The sequence below is a fragment of the Netta rufina genome, assembly GCF_964035555.1.
Source record: "Netta rufina genome assembly, chromosome: 5".
In the NCBI taxonomy this organism is placed as follows: Eukaryota; Metazoa; Chordata; class Aves; order Anseriformes; family Anatidae; genus Netta; species Netta rufina.
The window spans coordinates 5,131,972-5,153,963 of NC_140128.1; the positions used below are offsets into that span (position 1 = coordinate 5,131,972).

The following is a 21,992-nucleotide window of genomic DNA, read 5'->3' on the forward strand; positions in this document are numbered from 1 at the left end:
AGAAGCAAACACTCGCTTTGGAAGAATACCATGAATTTTAAATGGCCAACACTACTATGTTCCTTCATAAATACTCGTTCCTCCATCAGTCCCTTGGCAAGGGGAAGCTGCAAGCACTGGCTAAAACAAGGATGAAGTTCTCCTCTCTGGACCCAACTCAACAAGCCCCAGAACTGACGGGTGGGTACTAATTTTAGGAGGTTCATTGAAAGCATTTGGGAAAGAAAAGCTGTTTACCCAGAACAGTTAGAGCAGGACGTGACTTTGCTAGTCCTGTACCTGTACTGGCTGCAGAAGGTGTATGCACACCTGTCCTGAAATGCATAAACAAACATAAATAAGTGTTCTACCCAAGTTGCTTATTCTCAGACTGCAATGAAGAGATGTATAAGCTAAAATATTAAATACCAAAAGAATTTATTAAATCAACAGCCAAATGCTCTTCAGCCAAGACCTGTTGAGTCCCCTCAGGTTGCGCCGTGTTTATTCTGACAGATCCAACCACACAGCATTCACTCAGCACCGGGAAGCTTCTCTCTTCTAAAACTTCCCCGTTTTTAATGATTTATTTAAACTTAACGAGTTATTAAATCAGCAGCTATATATATATGGTATAAACATTTGAAAATAAATAAATGTGCATATCTGTATATTAAATGCTACTGAGGAAGTGCTGCAGCAGACTATTTTGCCAACCAAATTATGCTGCTGAGGGTTACAGAGATACTGGAGAGCGTAAGTGAGATCGGCCAGTTACCGAGAGCCTTCAGGATCCCATTACGTTGGGAATCGCCAGCAACAGAAAGGAAGGAAGGAGACACTAAGCTCTGCCAAATCTCAAAGCTGATTTAAAAGGTTAAATTAATATCACAAGAACGCCTAGCAAAGAAGCACTGAACCATTTTCTAAGGCAGGACTGCAGCTTGCGCTAGATTAGATATGGAAATAATTTCTAAAAAGGAAGGCATTAGACAGTATACAACTCCCACACACACATACATGGGGAGAATACACTGAATTGTAATTTGACTACTCGATTCTATCTGTAACAAAATCACCTAGACCATTTAAAGTAGTTGGTTGTACTCGTACTCCAAAGTTGAAAAAAAATTACTTAGTCACCACACGAAGGAAAAGCATCACCAACCATAACTAGCTCTTCGGAGTGACAATTTTAAAACATTACTAATCAAGATGCTGGGGATGGAGAAGAGAAATCTGTAGGCTGTGACAGGGGGAAGCAACACACAGAGTAACAAGTACTCCATCTGATAATAAACATTACCTTACAAACTGCTTTTCACTTTAGTTTCCCATTTTCAGAGATGCATAAAAACGTCTTAAAAAGCACAAATAACATTTTTTCAAAGCTTAGTTAAAAATGGACAGAAAGCTATATGGAAAACTGTCTTAAAAACAGCTTTTGTCACTTATTCCATTCATTAAGGACTTTTACAGAAGTCCAAAGCTGTACACTGGCACTCAAAGCACTTGCTACAACTTCCACAGAGCCTAAAAACATAACTCTTTTACTAAATGTCTGTCTATGTTAAGGTAAGATATTTTCTGTACAGGCAGAAATGATGTTTCCTTCATAAAAACATTCAATTTTAAAATACAGAACTCTGAGAGTCAAGTTTTCCCAGTTTTAATACATTCCTTCAAACACCTCAAGAGTTAAACTGCAGTAGAAAAGAATGTCAAGTGTGACAACACACAGAAATGAATCTGCAACATGCCTGATGTTTATGCAATTATAAATACATTAATTTTCAATAAATTTATTTTTTTCACTTCAGCAGAACATTATTTGTCCTTCCTCATTCTCCACTGCTTGAAACTTCACTTCGGAATTCTCACAACCACCAGCACACTCAGCTTACTTTGAAGAATATAACTAAAAGCTCGTTAAAAGGAAAAGGGAGAGAGATTGTGGGCTTACCTCAGAGAATGGAAACAGTTTCTAGAAAAAGTCAAGGCACGGGATATAAAATAGCAGAATAAAACCTTAAATTTTTATTCAGCGTTTCATTCAAGTATGCTAATCTCTAGTGTGCAAGCAAACAAACATATACTTCTTAAAAGTTTTGCTCTGTTTCCCAGGCCATTTTTTCCTTCTTTCTGTCCATATAGTCACTAGTACTCACTGCTGACGTGTGCTGGGGCAGAAATATCAAAAAGGATGACACGCACACCCTGGATAAACATTGTAGGCATGGAGAACTCACTGGCTTTGCAACGCTGGTGAGAAGGGTGGTGGGATCTGAAAAGCGTAGTTTCAAGATCAGTACCTTGCTTACAGGCAACACACAAAGCTCTTGAACTGCCAACTTTGACTTCTGGTTCAAGAGAGGGCTGTTTCGGCGATCACTGTAGGAGCAATGGATGCACCTCTACCTACAGAATTAATATAAAACAATCCAGTACCTTCAGTTCCTCTACTGTCAAGCATTTCCCTCTGTGTTTCCTTCTACATGTGGCCATGGTCAATACTCTTGTGGCTTACCAACACCTTTTTCTTCTTTGCAAGACTCTCGGCGTCCTTGTCCTGGAGGCTGCCATGCTGCCTGCTGAGCTCCAGCGCTGCCCACCACAAACCAGAGCGCTGTTTACACATTCCTGCGTTTCTTCTGCGTGGCTGCAGAACACCACAGTATCTCCGCTGCTTTTGCAGCTGATTACAGCTCGGATAACTGAATGGAACTTACGAGGCACGCATAATGAGAGTTAATTACATTGACGCGATGCAACTGGAGCTGTGGGCACACAACATCTCAGCTACAGTAACAGCAACAAGTCTGCCACAAGAGGCCTAAAGAAATGCCAGAAAACACACGACAAGTTTGAACATTAACTGCTGAAGAAATTACATTTTTCTAAAAAGGCACCGCTGAGGTCATCTCGTCAGCTGAATCACCACTAAAAAATGTTGATATTCATTAACGAACCAAGACACCATCCATTATAGCTGAAGATAGCAGCACACCCCACTGCAACCATCGAGGAAATAGGCCAGCAAATGCAACTGCCCTCATCTGTCACAGTACAAGCACCTCGCGTACAGACAGCACGGACACCTTATTTTGGGCCAAATATCATAAATAATATGGCGTTAAACATTTCCTTATTCTGTTTATTAAATATTTGTAGGAGAGACTTTGTAAACAAGCAAAGCTTTGATATAGATGCTGTTATTAATTGTTCGGCTACTCTAAGCGCAGGAATTGGAAGCCACTGATACATTTTAAGGAATAAAGACACGTAACTCAAGTCAAAAGGCTATTTTTGTCCAGGGCAAATACAATTATTTTCCCCTGCTTCCTCCTTCTCAAAACCCTGGAACGTCACATATAGGGGATTTTATTAAAGCACAGTGCCTTCGGTGAGGCACTCCACTCTGTACACCAAACAATTTTGTCTGCAATAAAAGAGCAGCACATGATATATGGAAAAGCACCGCAAGTAGCAACACGTACATCATGGCCAAATGAACGTGCCCAGGACCTGGCCCTGGCTTTAAACCACAAGGCAGGCATGCTTGTTACGTCCTGTAAGGCCATATTGATTATTTTGGTGACTCCTCTATTTTATTTCCCACCATAAGTGATACAGTAATCCCAGAAGCGAAGTGAGAACTACTCATTTACTCCTTTATGGCTCAGGATGCTGCTGCTGAGGCTCCCCACGACGTCGCAGAAAGGCTCGTGTCCAAACGCAGGGTGTTTGGGGGCAGTCGCTCGTGTTCTGTCCCTCCACTAATTCCTTCCCTCTCCTGTGCTGTAAAGTGTGAAATGTAAAATTTCTCGGGCAGCAGACCAGCACATTGTCTTCAGAGTGAAAAAGTGCAAGAAGCAAGTATGACTTGGAGCATATCACGAGCTTTTCTAAAGACGCTGGCAGTAAATTGGTAGTAAGTTTTAACAGACCTTCCCTGCAATCCGCTGCTCGGCTGCTGGACAGGTCCCCGCTGCAGATAACACAGCAGCATCTCTGTAAGACTTGATTTGTGCCAAGCCATTTAAGGTGCCTCGCTTTCTACAAACCCCACGTGGTTTTTCCTCACGTGGACGGATACAAATTCTGCAGTTCTACGCTGATGCTGATGGGAAGCCCTGGGAAGGTATGTTTGTTTTTAAAGAGAGCTAGCACAACTTGGCATCCTTCCCAGCCCGAGACTGAGAGCAGAAGGGCTGCTGACAGAGAGCTTCATTGGCAGCCTGAGATCCGAGCCACGCGTCTGTGTGTGGGCACGGACATCTGTTGCAGAGGTGTACGTCTCTGGACCTCCACCAACCTCCCCTGCAGTTTAGCACCAGTTTCTAGCAGAATTTGTACAGGGGGACAACACAGATTCTGTGAGTAATGCAAGCAAAGCCTCAATTAACACTGTCAAAATGATAATTACTCGGTGCCAATTATGACAGCACTTCTTCCATGAACACGCTTTGAGAATCCAGGAAGCCAAGCACTGATTAGCCTTTACTCACTTTTACTCAGACATTTTCTTTAAAAGCACGTGGCAAACCCCAATCTGCAGCAGCCCCTAACACTGTGCAAAGGACCCAGTGTTAGTTCAGAACCGGGTCTTTTTGCACTTCTGTGCAGAACCAAGGCAAAAAGATCCAGAACTGGGAAACGAGGAATACACCGAAGGCTCGCAATCGCCACCCTAGCATTAATCAATTCTTCCTGATGACTACAACATTGTTCCCAGGGAGGAAACACGGCGAGCACACGCACTTGCTCATTCCTACGGGATTAAAATTCCTCAGCAGCCCCCGAGTGAAGGTGTCAGCAGGCACGGGAGCGCTGCACGGCCCAGCTGAGCACGCTGCTCGGGAGAGCCTTGCTCTCAGCACGCACCCAGTTTGCTATTTCTTTTCACAAAGCACGTACATTACAACGCTGTTTTCACATACTTCTTTTTTTAAGCCAATAAAGTAGGTTTTCTTTTAAAGGAATCAAACAAGCAAAGAAATAATCTCATTATATGCAAGCAAGCTACAAAACCAGGCACGCCGAGTGCGAAAGCACATAAATTTCAGGAAAAATATACAGCGCGATAAAATAAAATCCCAAGAGAGAACCACATCAGCAGGAGAACGAATGCTTTTCATAATGGACCATGGCAAATCTTGCAGAATAGCATTATTAAAAGTTAGCAACCGTGTTATGCGGCTGATGGAAGAAAATTATTAGTGCCAATGGAGCCCTCCAGAAGAAGCATTGAGGAGCTTCATTCAGCCCCTCTCTGCGGGGCTGCTCCCCAGCGTCTCGTCGCCCAGCCTGTACGTTCAGCCAGGGTTGCCCCATCCCAAATGCAGGACCCAGCACTCGCCTTTGGTAAGCTTCACGTGGTTGGTGATCGCCCAGCTCTCCAGTCTGCCCAGGATGACCACTGACTTTTAGAGGCACAGCTTCAGAATGGATTTGGTTCGTGACCCCGTGTATTTCAGAATGCTAGCTCAACGCTAAAAAATGCCAGCGATTGGAGTAAATAAAGCTGAAGGTCTTCCCGTAACTTAATTTTCATGGACATTGAAAATAAATATCGTGTCTGCCTGTGGAACACTTTAAAGCTTTGAGACTAATAATGCACGGGTTGATTAGAAGAGGCATAGGAGGGGCGTTGATTGTTTGTTTCCCTTCCCTTGTGAATTTGGTTGAGCAAAAGCTCTGTTAAACAACCTATCTGTGTTTAGCTGCAGACAGACTTGTTGCCTCACACTTCCGCTGTTGTTTTTGTAGTATTTGTAAATGCCTTCCCACCAGCCCCAGAGCATGAGCAATGGTTTGCAAGGCTTAAATCAACACGTTTAAAAAAAAACAAACAAGCTAAATCCTACCACAATTATGCTCAGTGAGATCGGAAAGCCCCTGCAGATTAGTTGTGCTGGCATAACAAATCCAACCCGCCAGAACAATTCATCTGCCTTCTGCGCCCTTCCTCACTGCCATATTTCCTAAGGGATGCACAAAACCCAAGGGGTTTCACGTTGGATAAGCTCTCCAACTCAGCTTGAGGACAATCTTCCACACTGAATCACCTTACTGAAGGTACTTGTTGCAGAAAGACCCACAGCATCCTATTTTCTCCACGTCCCATTTAATTCTTTGTAACTGCTACCTGGCAGATCATTTATTTAATCATTTATTTATTAACCGGGCACAGAAGGCAGAATCTAAAAGAACCTACTCTGAATGCTTCGGCTTGATGTAATTACAAAAAGCACCGAACAATTCAATGCTAACTAGGAATACAAAGACCTCAAACTATTCCTTTTTAGTTATGAAACTAAGGAGCCTGGAGAAAAGCAGCATCGTGTCAATTCTGTTTTTCAAGAATCCACCCAAAGTGAGACATTTAAAGCACATTTATTCCTCAGCAGCAGCAGCGTTGGCACCAAAAATGCCCTCTTGTGGCCCAGCAGAAGCCTGCAGAGCCTGTACTCAATTCTTGCAAAGAAGGGTTTAAAACAAGCACGTATTTCTCAGGTCTTGTTTTGAAGCTAAAAGGAAATAGGAAAGCACGTAATAAACCAGCTTCAACTGCAGACATTGTCTGGAGTCTGAAGAAATGGTTGAACTTGGTTTCTCTACCTGGTTCTTCGGAGTGTTACTGTAAGTAGCGGGAGCATCTGGTCCCTCCTGTAAATCTAAGGATAACCAAACTCCTTGGGAAAGCTGCTCTGGAAAGCACTGCTCAGTGGAAAGGATGAGTGAAGGGGCAAGCCTGAGAGGGGAAAACCCCTTCTGTTCAGAAGGGAAGCTGGCTATTCAGTCAGTGTCTTTACCTGGGTGTGATGATTAACAACTACCAAAAAATAAAATAAAATAAAATAAAATACACAGCTCCTTCTCAGTCCGTTATAAGCCCTCAGCCAAAACCCAAAAATTCAGCTGGAATATTCAGACAACCGTAGAAAAATAACAGAATGTTTTAATGATTTGAGGAGCTGAAACTGCCTCTTTTCAGACAGAAAACCATCTATGTACGGTTTATAAAAAGGCATTTTCAAAGTTCTCGACTGAGGTTCCAAATTACAAGATAAATTTGTTAAAAATACTCATTAAAAAATGTTTGTAATGAAGTTTTTACTTAAACATCAGCAAAATTACTTTGTTACTTTAGTAGACCATGGACGTAAAAATAAAAAAAGAATAAAAACACAATTGGACAAGCATCACCAAGCCTTTTCTTTGAGCTGGTTTGTGTGGAGCTGTGGTGCAAGGAGCGGGATGCGTGCACTGTTCAGCGGGCTGCCTCGTGTCCTGCTGCAGCCCGGGAGCGCCTCCCAGCCCAAATCACAGATCTGCTTAAGCAGTGCTCATGGAAACACACCAACGCACACGGCTGACACCCAGCACACAAGCAGGTTCCGGGGGACAGAGCCCGCTGACCGCACTGCAAAGCTCCTCCGAGGGGGCAGGAGCTCGGCAGGAGAATGGGGAGACCGTGCACCAACCCAGCGCGCCCACCCCGGGGATCTGAAGGTCTCAGGGTGGCTCTGATCACTGTGCTCCTGCTGCATTTTTGGGAAAGATTCTCAAAGAGACGAGGATCAAGACTCACGAAGCCGCGCTCTTCGAGGTGTGCGAGTTCAACAGCTCTTTTGTTTCCGAGATTAATCGATTTTTTTTCCACTCTTTTGAAATCAACAACCCAATATTCTCTTTCACAGCTACCCTAGCTTGGGTCTGTTTTCTACATCGCAGTCCTGCTACCTGAAAGGAAGTGCTAACAACCAGACACTGAGTAAAACCATCCCATAGGAAAAAAAAACAGTTACCTGGTCAAAACCCCAAGCTATCAAAGGCAAAGCCTTTCATATAGTTTTAGCTCGCTCTCCTTCATTGCTCGCGGAATATAAGGAACCCATGCACACGCATGCACGCCCATATAAAAGGAGTGGTCTGGGTCAGGGAAGAAGAGAAAAAGAAACCCCCAAGTTTCCTTATTGCCTCGAAACAGCTGTGAAGCCACACCTCAGGCTCCGATCCGTGGTGCTGCAGCTTCGCACAGCTTCCTCTTCAAGCAGCTTTCCTGGTACATCGGGCAACAAGCACTCAGCCCATACCACCCATCAGCTCAGCACGGCGCCACTTGATTTATTTCATTTTTTACCTCCATAATAAGCAGTGGCTCATTGGAGTGGCTTGCTCTGCCTTTATTTCTGTACTTTTTTTTTTATTATTATTTCCAGAGAAGCATTACCTAAATATAAACCTGTTTTTCATGCCCTGTAGAAACTGCTTCTTAACACCTCCGGGGAAGGCAGGGCGGAGGGACAACCTAGAGCTAGAAAACTTGAAAGGCCATTCCTCTGCCCTGGCATTTCAGATTAGGTGTTAACTCCTTCCCCTCTAACCACTTGTTGAGAAGCAAGTATCCATCCTCATGGTTTATCAGCTTAAATAAATGCTTCAGGAGTTGCCCAAGTCTATGTGAATATCAGGTTGGTGAACCACGCTTGAAACAATAAAGGAAAATTTACAGGACAACTCTACAAGCTAGAAGTTTACTGACCTTCTAACAGCTGAAATAGGAAAAAAGAGAAGACAGACAGAATTCTTCCTACGGTTTACCAAAGCTCTGGGATCTTTTTTTTTTTCCTCAGCATCAAGAAAAATACCCAAAACACAAACGTTTCCTTAAACCCTTTTGTCTCAATAAGCAGTGTTTTTTGATGATCTTGTTCTACAAAGATGGCAAGCGCTCACTTTTCTGCAGATTTTCCTAGTATGAGATCCAAAAAAAGCTTTCACTACACAAAGCCTTAGAGTCTTTGACCTGCTCGAGCTTTCTGAAGAACACTTTCTTTAAAGGATGAGGAGGAGGTTAAGTACATCGTCATAAATGTATTTTAACATAACCACATTTAAACAGCACCTGATTAGGTAGTGAAAATAATTTCACTGTTCAAATCTTCCAAGATCAGAGCTCTGCATCCTTCTTAAAGAACGGAAGCCATTATAAACGCATTTGCCATCTTAGATGGAATAACATGAAGAAAAAAATAAGTCACATGATTTTTAGTTTTCATACATGCAGAATTTAAAATTCTGGGTTTGTGTTTGGTTGTTTTTGTGTTGTTGGTTTTTTTTCCCCTAATAGCAAACGAAGCGCAAAGGCTTGCTTTCAAGAGCCTGATGTGATCAAGAGCTGTCCAAAATGTATGCAGTTATGATTCCTTAAGCACAACAATACTGCACAAATCTTTCCTACACTATCAGAAACTTCACATTTTCATGAGTTAATTTAACTCGCCCATAACACGTGGTGATAAAATAATTCTTGTACCTCTGTGCTACTTTGCAAAGTTTGTTTAATGCTTTAGTTTCCTGGCAGGCACAGAGAAAATATTTCCTCTTTTTATTCAGCTAATTTAGTCAACAGCTATGGCAGAAGCTGAGAAAAACTACGGGAAAACACTTCCACTCCTGTTCTTTTTGCGATTTATTACCAGGTAGGAACAGAAGAACAAATTCACAGACTGAGATTAAAAGCAGCCTGAAATTAGAACATGACATCAAGATCTACTGCTTACCGTGATCTGAGGCACTCATGAAGAGTCGATCAAGGAATTCCCAAGCCTATTTCTGTAACGTAGCCATAAGAAACGATTTATCTCAGCTCAACTCAGAAATGAAATCCAAGTGGGACCCACATATCTGTTGCCATGACTTAAGCTGTTTTGGGGCCTCTACTCCAGATCACCAAACATTCATTTCTGGAAACACAGGTGCAGCATGAAATAACCTCTGAAAGATTTCTTATACTATAGTCAGAAAAATCCAAAACGTGACGCACAAACAACTACAAATAAAGAAAGCTACTCCAGTTGTTAAGAAGGGTAAGGTTAACAGCTGGAGGTAATTTCACTTCTGAAGTCAGAAGTTGCAACTAATGCTCCATGTTAGATCCCACTTTGCACAAAAAAGAAGTTTCTTTGATTATTAGACAGAAACTGTTTTTGTCTACCTCACAAGAAGTTAAAAGCTTCCAGGCAGGTTGGTTGCTTGTACACAAATCCATTCCTACATGGCAGGTCCAGGTCTTTCCTAACCATTTATTTCATACCTTTTGAATAGGGCTCGACCCCAAAACTTTGGAAGAACAGGTTGACTACCTTCAAACCAGCTGGCAACACAAAGGCTTTTTTTTTTTTTTTTTTTTTAACACTGCTGTTCTACTCTAAATCTTCATGTGGGCACTCTTCACAGCTTGGCACTCCGAATTTCTACCTTCCTCCAAATTCCAGTCACCTCCCTGGTAAACAAGCCTCGTACACCAATTTAGCATTTTCGCTGCAAACTTCAGCAGCCCAAATAAATGGGACGTCAAGTTAATTGGCATGGAAGCTGCTGAGCTGAGTGAACAAAACACCAAAATAAGTAATACAACAGAAGTGTAAGTTTTGATATATTTGCAGAGGTTGGCAGATTTCTACGTATCTGCAGAACCAAGAAACCTTGTGACAGAATACTGAAGAACTCGGCTAAATTAATCAAGCATAAAATTGTCCTTGTTTTATCTTTTCACCTATGTGTTTTACAAAATGCTGAAATTCCCTGAGAACAGCATTCTCAGCATGTTCCTCTCAATTGGTTTCACCCAAAACCATTAAGCAGACCTGATAACAGGTGGAAAACATGTTCGTTATCAGTACCACAACTCCTAAAGGTGAGATGAAATGACAAAAGGTTAATTTAGCATTAACTTTAAAAAAAAAAAAACTGTCCACATTGAACTTTATTCCTAATCTGACTGTCTGCATTGCCCAGTTTTGGAGTCATCACAGTTTATTCAGCCCATTAATAGAGCTTCCTATTGTGCTTCTAATCACGTAAATCTTCAAAACTCATCAAGAATAAGCCATCTGAAATTTTCTTTCTACAGGAAACAAACATAATACTCGCTAACAGGCCATTAACAATAAAAGTGTATTTTTTCCTACGCCCACATAAAAAATGTAATAGGCTTATTTACAACGTACCTCATCACAGTTACAGAAACCACTCTGGAAAGAGCTGTGTGACAGCCTCAACAAATCTCCAAGCCTTCTCATCTCCCTACACAAACAAAATTCTCTTCTGTACATTAATAATTCAAAAAGTCTTGTTGCTTTATTCCTTACATCACTTAAAAACACAATCTGCATCTGCTTTTTTTTTAAAAAAAAAAAAAAAAGGTTTCAGGCAGCGCTTAATTCAACTTCTACGTCACCTTCTTCTTGAACTTCTGCTGTCTTCCTACCACAGAGCCACAGGAGGAGCACGCTGGTAATCAGACACCCCTTAAAGTGCTAACTGCAGTTCCCTAATTAGGTCTGTCAAGGAAGACGAGCTGTAAAAATTGGACTCCTGTTGGCATCTGTAGATCCTTTCCCTGTGACTGCTGCTTTTGTTGTGAGGGAACAGAAAAGTCATGTTATTCTCATAAAGAAACTTCAACTTCCCCCATGGTTTCTCTCTTCAGCCCTCTTTATTTATCAATACCATAGAACTGGTTATTTGCAACTATTACAACAGAAAGCTTTCCAACCCTCTCACATCATTACATTTTGCATCCTGTCCACCAGGCAAGAATTTGTTCTCGAGCTACCAGAACCACAGATTTGACCAGTGAAACGACGAGCATGCCAAGCACAAGAGCTGCCTGCTGCATCTACAGAAACAATAAACCACTGGGATTCCTTACAAGCAATACTGATGCAGCAGAAGTTGCAGAAAGTTGCTTAGGTGATGGCTGTTTTGTCTTTTTTTTTCCCCTGAAGCCACTTTAAAGAACATGACACAAACGTGATGGTCAAAAACACGAGTACTGGCTTCGTCACACAGCACTGCCAGACAGCTCAGTAATTCACTTTTCTTTCCCCCACTCAGCTCAGCTGTAAGAGCAAAACAAACAAGGTAGAGACCCTAAAGAGTAAATATTTGATACTAACACTTGATGAGTAAAGATGAACCACTTAATTTTAACTGAGAACCGAGTACACTGGCAAACAAATGCATCAAAGCCTGAGTTGATGCCTGTAATCTATTTATTAAAATAGTTTCATAGGGTGATTTCACATGAGACAAGTAAAAATAAGTCACTGGTCTTTAAAAAAAAAAAAAAAATTATATATATATATTATATAAATGAACTTGAATTGAGACTCACTCCACAACTAACTGGACCAGCAAAAGGAAGGGGATCAGGCTACTCAAAGCTAAACACTGAGACAAGATGCACAGTGCTGAAGGAATAAGTCTCATCACTCCCTGAAAAAGTTTCAGATATTCAAGGACTCCCGTGATAAAAAAGAAAAGCACAGAAGTAGCACTTAAAGAGCTTCATCTTCCAAAGATTTGCAAGGAAGGCAAACAAGACTTTGTCCTAAGCCACTTGACAAGACCATTGTCCTAACTGGAAGAACAGTTTAACTGGAAAACAAGCAAAAAAAAAAATAAAAATAAAAATAAAAATGGAATATAGATAATAGAAACTCTTTTTACAAAATAAAAAAAAATACTTAAGAACAGTTAAAAAAATCAGTGATGTTTACAAGGGCTGATATTCTGACACGGCAACAATAAGCACCAACTAACTGGGAACTGTCAGCTAATAAAAGTGGGTTTTGCTATTTTGCAGCTTTTAATTTTAATTCAGTGTAGGCAATTCAACAAGATTTTGAACCACCACATCCACTGCGGACCAACTCTTTATGACAAGATTTTGTTAGTCTAATCTCCCCATACAAACAGCCGATGTTACGACTCCCAATCAGAAAAATACGAAGAAAATATTAATGCTGCTTTCCCAGTCGGTGAAAATGACATATAGGGAGCCACGCTCATCACTACAGTTAGTGCAGGCACTGATAAAATAGAAAATTTCTTATTCTAAGTATTTGGATAAGTCCCATTTTCCTTCCCTTTGATCCAAAGTGGGCGTTGAACTTGAGCACTACGAAATTAACCCACAGAGCCCACATCTAAAACACCTTAAAAAAGCAGCTTTTAAGGATACCTATTAAAAAAATAGTAATAATAATACATTGGCCTTTTGACTGCTGATCTACGCAGGCTGATAAACAACCAGACAGTCCCTCCAGCTTTTCTGTGCTCTCTGTGATGCTAACACCAACATCTGAAGTCACCAAAATGAGTCAGCCTTCCACCCAGAAAAAGGGCAGAGAAACACTGCAGTGAAAAGCAAGTTCCTGCTCAAGCATTTGGCCGGTTTGGAGACTGCTGTGAAACCATGACGCTTTGAAAGAAATATGCGGCTTGCAAAAAGCCGGTAGCCCTACATTTTTTTCTGATAAAATAAAGCAGAAACTTATGGGCAGCTTTGCTGCTTAGTCATATTTGACAGTCCCGGTCTAAACAGAGCTGCTGGTAAATCACCTGCGTGTTGCAACACCGATGCACGTTTAGGGAGTGCTCAGTGCTCTCTTCTCAGGTCAGGATATTTGGCCTCTAGGAAGTGAATACAGAGTAATGATGAATGTCTTGGCTTGACACAGCACTGTAAATATGATTTAGTATTACTCAAAGGCTTCGTTTCAGCAGTGTATCCAAAACTCATTCAAAACTTTTTGGCATTTGTGGTTGTATTTTTTTTTTTAAAGCTACAGATAAATCCATCAGATACAGATAGGCAACAAGGAAAACAAAGGCGTAAAGGAAGAAACCTTCAGGAAGAAAAGCACCTAGCTACTACCTACTGGCAACAAGCTTTTGCACCTGTCTAGGCAAGTCAGTGATGTTCTTGCCAAGTACCACGTGGCAGACACCCAAAAAAAGAAGGGTTGGGAGCTTAACCAGATTCTTTTTGGTTTCTAACTTCTTTAATTAGAAATTTGCTTCTCAGGACAACGTCTCAAAGCAGAAGGTTTAGAACTGTCGAACAATGCTGCAGGAAAAGACAATTAAGCTACAAATAAAATGAGGTTGTAGCCCCATCTTTTATCATTATCCAAGCCAAGGTCATAAAAGAAATTAAAAAGCACATCTGGAAGGCAGCGTCAAAGCAAATTAGATTTAGCAGTGAATTTGAACGTGGAGTCATATTGGAGAGCATCAGGCGCGATGGGAAGTACACCTGACACGACATTACTCCAGCTGGTCCTCACGGGGATGCAGCACAACAGTGCTAAAGCAGTACACGTAGTCTGTACCAATGAAATGTAAATGTTTGAGATGATGGCAAACTGAGTAACTAAACAAAATTAGAAGCATTGGATAGATCACTTATTTCCTGGCCCGATGCAGCAGACATACTACACCCTTCTAACAGCAGTCTAAAACGTAGCACAAGATGACAAAAACATTTTCTTTAAGGCTAAAGCTAAACCTACATGTTACAATTGTGTTTATTTTTAGTCTTTAGGTTTTAGTGAGACTTTCTGAAGCCCTGAAAGCCTCCCTGCAACCTACCTCAAACACATGCACATCTTCAGGTGCCCACAGGCTCAGCAAGTGCAGAAGTGGATCCTGCTGCAGGAATCAGGCTGAATGACTCAAGTTTGGTTTTGACAGATTCGTGCTAAAGGAGCTGAACACGTGCCAAAATAGGCGGGGATTTTAGAAGAATGATTTCACAAGTAATGAGGATGCCAGCAGCTCTGGAGAGCCAAATCTTAACCTGCTTTCCGAGCTACAACGCATCAGTCAAATAACCCCAAGCAGGACAAAAGAACATCCCTCTGCTTCCCAGACGAACTTTACCTGTCAGAAGCACTCAACACCAAAACAACATCTCAGCTAAGTGGGAATTATGCTGGAAATGTCATTTAAAGGAGGTCTTGCTGGTGTCCTCAGGTAGCCAACATTCAGTTTTCCCCACAATTGAGCGTGGCTTTTGGAAGAAGGGCAAACGGGGCTGGCCAAACCCAGCCAGGCAGCCCTGGTGCAGCCTTGTTTAAAAACAAACAAACCCTGGGGCCTCCCCCGTACACTCCTTGCCCCCCCAGGAACACCCAGCAGGTCCAGCAGTCCTTTGTCTTGTTCCCCACCCAGGAGAAGACAGTTCAATAAAACTAGCTGCACGATCAAGCTGGGAGCTGGAGAGCAAAGGACAACAGGATACAGAGGAACAGCTGCAAGCAATACAATTTCCTTTTCTATACAGGTCTTTTTTGCCTCACTGTCCGAACAGATCGCTTTTCCGATCATAAATTTAACACAAAACAAAAATATCAAAAAAGCCACCACGGGTCCACCCTCACCTGGAAGTTTTCCCTGCCAGTGAGCCAGCAGAGGCCGCTGAAGACCGTCTCTGCTCCTGCAGAGCTGCAGGATGGGACAGCTTTTCCTACCCTCACCTTCCACAGCAAAACCCAGTTCTAGCTTTTTTCTTCCACTTGTAAATTCATGCTCTGTTTCTCCTCCCATATACAAATTACTCCGATGAGGTCCAGTCCCCTCAAGAGCGACTCTGAGCTCTAGGAGCTGCTCGTGACCTACAGAGTGCTGCATACACTCCTTGCCAAGGGTTATCCGAACCAGAGCCTCGGCTGGTGATGTGGAACCAGACTTTTCCTTCCACAAAAGCTTCTCCACAACACTTCAGAACACGCACAGCCCCTTCGCTTTGCCAGAGCCTACCCTCCAATGCCCTAATGGTGGTGGCAACTCACGCTTTGGTTGGGTAAGTGAGCAGGGGGTCCCAGCTACGGCATTCCCAGTCCACTCCAGGAGCTCCACGCAACTCAAAGTGGCCACGCAGAGCAAGGGCAGAGCGAGGTGCTTCACCCTGGCCAGCTCCTCGCAGGTGGACTTCACACCACTCTGTACTTACATGCTCATTGAAACCTTTAATGCAAGCACGGGTCCACAAACCACAAAGAACATCTTCTGCTTCAGAGATCTCACCACGAGGGATGTGACTGCTCCTCCCGCACAGGAGTTAAGTGCCCCAGGACCTTCTACTTCAACAGCAATAGCCACCACAGGAAAAGTGGTAAGAAAAAACCAAACAAACGCATTTAGAGCTGGCATCCGTGCAGTAAGTAGCGCCTTAGCCCACCTGGACAGCCCTAAAAAGCAGCAGCCTGTGACATTCTGCTAGGAACTGGGAAGACATCAACTTCTGTAGGGCAAAAGAAACACGTTGGGTGCATTTATTAATGGGATTATAAAACAATCTTCTCAGATAATCACAACGGCTGAACTCCCTCCAGATGGTCTCTTCCCCTCCCGCCTTCTCCGATTAAATAATCATCACCTGGGTATCACCTACAGCCCGCATGAAGCAAACCCAGGCTGCGGGACGGTTTCCAGTGACGAGGTACCTGAACGGATGCGTTTGGAGAACAGAACCACAGCTACAAACACAGGCTTCAGCTGGGTGCTCACCAATTCCCCTTTTTAATACGTCCAAATGCTTGAAGCCACATACCAGGTACCTTCCTATACACGATAAAAGCTTAAAAAAAAAAAAAAAAGGCTCATTATGCGAACAGTTACAGACTGCTGCTATGAACAATGGCCCTTAAAATTTTTGTCTCTTGTACATCCACTGCTACCTGAGGAAGATCCCAAATTGGATACACCTCAAAGCTGGTTTCAGCAGTCAAAGGGCTAACTTCGGCTATTTAAGTGCTGATTTCCACGTGCTTGTGCCTAACTTCAAGCTACACTTTGAATGCAGTATTACCTTTGTGACACGCAGCATTATTTTAGCATCCTAGAACAACCTCCACAGCTCGCAGTGTGCTTTTTAAACATATTTTAATACAAGTCTGCTAGCTATTAACAGTGGCAGAACAGATCCTGTTACTTCCGTAGACATCTCAATCTTTCAAAACTGTAAGAAAGCAACAAAAAGGGATTCTAGATTTTCAGTGCTTCTCAACTTCCCGAAGTCTTTTGGGTGATCAGAAAAAGACAACAAGCAAATTGAAACAAAAGCTTGAACTATAATGCATCCATGTGCTGCGTTTCTATCACCTATATTTTTCCCTGCACGTCACAACTCCTTCCCCAAAAGCATCTGCTGGCCGTGCTTCACATCAGCAACCCAGCTACCTGAAACAACCCTAGCAAGGGTTGTAAATCGTCATTCAATCCCGTTTACATTCAGCAATGTTCTTTCTGGAGCAACTCCGGCGTAAAGCAGTTGCCCAACACGCACAACATATTTCAGAAACATCAGCAGAGAAAACAAAACAGGACGAAGAGAGAGGTGAAAAAGTAATGCAGGCCAAGCAAATTGAATACTCCGTTTCTGGGGTTAAAAATAAAATTAAAAAAAAAAAAAAAAGCTAAATTGTTGTTTTTCATACATTCTTGCCATCCAAAGGAAAGAGGAAATAAGTCATGCAGACAAAAAAAAAAGTCTCACAGTTCAGGCAAAGGTGACAAAATTGCAAACTTTCATAACAGGTACCTGTACTGAGCAGAGCTGAGCATGCCGTGACTATTTGATTAGCAAAGACATTGAGGTGATGTCTACAGAAAGACACACAAAGCTGCATAAAGTTATCCCATTTTCTCCTTAGGGCGAGCTGTAAAAGTTGCAAATAAACTGCAAAAGTGTGATTTTACTGAAACTACCACGTGGAGATTCAGAAAGATCAGTGTATACGTCATTTATTTGATGATTTAGTGATTCCAGTATAGAAGGCAGGACTACCCCGACAGGGCTTGCCACTATCAAGAAAACCTGGAAAACACTCAGTACAGTCATTCAGGAAGACCTGGACGTGCAGCACCGGGAAGAACTAGCATGAAGCTTCATACATGACTTCCCAACAGGAATTACAGTCCTAAAAGTAAAAGCAGCAAAGGAAAGGAAGGCTCTAGATGTATCAGTCAGTTGGCAGCATTCACATGTGCTGTCAGTGTGGGTGTCTGCCCCGAAAAGGCAAGCAGGCTCAAACACAGAAAGCTGAGAAATTTGTAAAGCCAAGAAAGCACTTTTGTTGTTTGAGACTCACAAAAGCTCATGCCAGTATACAGCTCAGCTCACGCACATGCAGCAAGGATGACTTCATACCGCAAGAGAAGGACCACAGCTAATTCACCAGACGGAGAGCCCTTTTTAGGGGACTGGACAAAGAACCTGGCTGGCTTAGATGAGCAAAACAAGGCTAAGAAGGCATGCAGTTTCATACAAACATCTTCTATAAATAACCAAAGGGAAAACAGCCCCCTTTCCCCCACCCCAACGTACAGGACAGCTGCTAAACTATCAAACAGCACTGGCACAAAACAAACACAAAACAGATTATAAACCAGAACACATCGATTCAGAAAGCTCCTACCCATCAGAAGTGGAGTTCTGGAAATTTCAGAGCTCCCAGCATGGGGAAAGGGGAGAAGCAGCTTAACTGGTTTCATTAAACTTGACCAGCTTATAATTATAAGCCTTTGTTTTACTGCGTGATGTTTTGAGACTGTCCAGAGTACTGAAGGAAAGCATAAACACATGGAAGTAAATGGACGCAGAAATTGTTGATTTTTAAAATGAAAGACAGTTTGTCTGGCATTTTGACTGCTGATGCACCAGAAATAAGTTATGGAAGTGAAGTTAGCCTACGTGTATTTAAACGTTTAGCAACATGCCCCACAGGAAATTGTTCAAAACAGGAATCAGACTTAAAAGATACATACAGAAATTGATCAAGGAGCAAGTTACAACAAGTTGCACCGAAGTGGAAACTGTCACAGGAGAGAGTGGTTACTTGTAGCACTCCTCCTAGCCCCATTCATTTAATTAGTAATCAAGGAGTGAGAGTTAAGTACGTGCTCATGAAATGTCTGTGGATGACACCAAGCTGCAAACTATCAGGGTACAGAGAACTGGATAAAGAAGAGCCCGTGGATTTTGTGGACTGGAATGCCAGTAAATGGGATAATAGCATGATGTGAAATCATGCGTTTAGGGACCAGTAACCTTTTCTGTAAGCTGAGAACTCATCACCTGGAAGCAACGTAGTAGGAACGCACAGAGCAATGAACTGTGGAAATCCCTGTATAAGGATGCTGATGCTTACACAAGCAAAAGAGGAGCTCAACACGTCCATGTAAAAAAAAAAAACTCCAGAGAAATTCCACTCTGAGATGGAAACAGAGAGGCTGGAGCTGCCCTGGGGGAAGTATCACTGCTGACAAGGATACTGCATCAGGTGAATCGTTGGTCTGAAATAGCAGCGATGCACTCATTTCTGCCAAAAATTGCTGCTGCCCCTCACAAAACATTTTCTTGACTGAAGAGGACCAACTTCAACTTTCATTTATCTCTAAAATACACGCTCCTTTCCCTATTTCATTACCCGCAGCGATTCCTACTCAAGCTAAAGAATGCTATTAGCGCAAGCTACGACAACGACTGCACGTGAGCATAATTTAATGGATCTGAAATTAAAAGTTTTGTAATTGCCTGACAAACAAGATACAAGAACACTCTTCCAAACCGAGCAGCTGGGAAAAGGAACCATAAGCCGATCTAAAAATTGCCTGAGTAAACTTTTGGACGGGACAGAGACACAAATGGGCATATTCCTGAGAAGCAGGAGCTGGTGCTTCTGTATTTGAGTGAAGGACGTATTTACGCTGCACTGACAGCCTGGACAGGTACCATGATTTAGGGTTCCACCGGCCACCTGTGGGACCAGGAGGACTTTTAATTCGTTGCTTTCGAGGCACCAGGCATTGCCTGCAGGGTAAGAGCGGCCGCCCCGGTGCCGTGCTGCTATCTCACATGCACAAGCTGAGGGCAAACCTAACCACCTGGCACCCTGAGGGCTCCTCGGGGCAACCACACAGGCGCTGCCCGGCGCTTTCCTGCTTCGTGGATGAGTGTTTTTGGATCCCCCGGGCTGGTGTTTGACAAACATCCCAACACTGGAGGTATTCCAGGTGCTCTTGCTCGGCCAATCCCTCCTGCTCCCGGCACAGGGCGGTTTCAAAGTTTGACCTTCGCTGTAAGCCACGGGTTTGTCACAGCTTTCGGGGCACGCTCTGGTTTATCACAACCAAACCTCTGCCACACGGGTGGCCTGGCTTACCGAAGCAGCAAGGCTCTCCGAGCATTTTCAGGCCAGTTTCCTGCAGCTCCTCTCCCTTTTAGCCTTCCCAAGGGAGACGCTGAGGCACCGCAGGTGCCGCGCACCCACTTCCCCACAGCGCCTCCACGTTTTACTTCAACTTGACCGAAACCCCGACTTTCACCTCAGCACACACACTTGTAAGGTCGTGTTTGCCTTTCCCAAGGAGGCTCCCTGGAGCACCCCGTTTCCTACAGCAGATCTCAGCCTTCAGCACCCACAGCAGCAAACAAAGCCCCGGGTGGGCAGTAGGGGGGTGGGACACACACACACCCCCAACCTGTTGCCGCTCAGTGCCGGGCTCGGGTCGCCCCCTGAGGGGTGAGGAGAGCCCCCCGGGTCGGGACGGGTTGAGTTGGGCTGGGCTGGGACGTTATGGGGTGGATGCGATGGGGTGGGGTGGGGAGGGTCGCGCCCCGCTCCGCTCACTCACTCGATGAAGTAGCTGGCGCCCTCCTCCGAGAAGCCCTCCTCCCAGCCGCGGGGCAGGTCTGCGGGAGGCAGCGAGAGAAAATAAATAAATAAATAAATAAAATTAAAAAAAAGGAAGAGGGGTGAGGGCTGGGCTCCTCGGAGGGGGAAGCAAAAGAGGAGGAGGAGGAGGAGGAGGAAGGAAGGACCCACCTGAGCGGATCATGTGGCCGGAGTTGACGGGCTCCCCGGTGCGCGGGTGCAGCCAGGTGGTGCTGCGGGTCAGGTCGCTGCGGAGAAGGGAAAGGGGGGGGAGAAGCGGACAAGACGCACCTGTTAGCAGCGGGCTGCCCCTCCCCGCCTTCTCCCCGTCCCCATCCCCGTCCCCATCCCCGTCCCTGTCCCTCCCTCCCGCCGCCGCCGCCCCCTCACTCGATGAAGAAGACGCGGCCGTCCCTGCAGACGCCGTAGGACCAGTGCTGGGGCAGCGCCTCCCGCCCCACCGCCGCCGCCATCTTCGCCGGCCGGCCGGGAGGAGGGGAGAGGAGGGGGTGCGGGACGAGCAGCGCCCGGCAGCGCCCCCGCAGGCACGGCCCGGCCCGGTCAGCAACAGCAGGAGGAGGAGGAGGGCCACCCTGAGGGGATGAAGGGCTGAGGGGAGCGCCTGGGAGGCGTGAGGGGAGGCAGGGAGAGGTGCGCAGGTGGCTGGGGAGGTGGCGGCGGTCAGCGCCGCGCCCGGCGGCTGTGAGGGGGAAGCCGGGTGAGGTGTCAAGGAGCAAGGGCAAAGTGCTGGTTTAAGCAACGCGCAGGAGCTTTTTCGGCTCCTACAGAGCCAAAAGGCGCTATCGGGAGGTGTGGAAAGCGGCAGCGATGCAGGGAGGGGGGGCTGCGCCCCGCCTCGCGGGTTTGGTGGGGATTTTGTGGCAATCCAGCGGGGTTTCACAGCCGCTGAACGGTTCCTAACCTCTACAGACATTACGCTGTCCTAATCACTTCCTTGACGTTACGCTATCATCTAGTTCTTTCTCAATTTTTCCGTCTTCCAACCATTGACAGAATTCCCACTGCTCCTGCCTGATCACAAAGCAGCAGAGGATGACTTCTGGCCCCTTACCCCGCCACAGTCTTGATCACAGCTTCCAAAACTAAAACTTCTGTGCTGCTTTTCCTTGAAGCCCCATCAACTTGGATTGATGAGACGTGCTGGTGATACTAGAAGTGAATTATCACATCACCAAGTACCTGCGGTAAGTTGGGTTCTCATGAAATTACACAGTAAATCAAACACTAGCTGCTTAGCGCCATTACACGCGAAATCTGCACAGAAGAGATAAGAATCTCCTGCTCTGGAGAGATTAATGTATCCTGATGCCATGGAGCAAGTATTTCATTCTCTGCCAGCTGTGTGAACTCATTAAAGTTAGCAGGTAGTTCCACCACCCTTTGGCCAAATGGATCTCTTCTCTGAATGTGTCCGGACTGCCCTAGAGCCCACATCCAAAACAGCCAGTGGCAAACTCTTCCCGATGCTCACCTCAC

General features: G+C 44.4%; 1 protein-coding gene across 2 annotated transcripts in view; it reads right to left on the reverse strand.

Moving 5' to 3' along the window:
* Positions 1-20,968, reverse strand: part of PLEKHA7 (pleckstrin homology domain containing A7) — a gene marked incomplete at its 5' end in the record, with an annotated part of 133,843 nt that extends 112,875 nt beyond the window's left edge. For both annotated transcript variants that reach the window (XM_084286891.1, XM_084286892.1), the window contains 3 exons: positions 20,476-20,533; positions 20,667-20,743; positions 20,886-20,968. In XM_084286891.1, the coding sequence (XP_084143017.1) occupies positions 20,476-20,533; positions 20,667-20,743; positions 20,886-20,968 (218 nt within the window). The remainder of the gene's footprint in view (positions 1-20,475; positions 20,534-20,666; positions 20,744-20,885) is intronic.
* Positions 20,969-21,992: the final 1,024 nt, after the last annotated feature.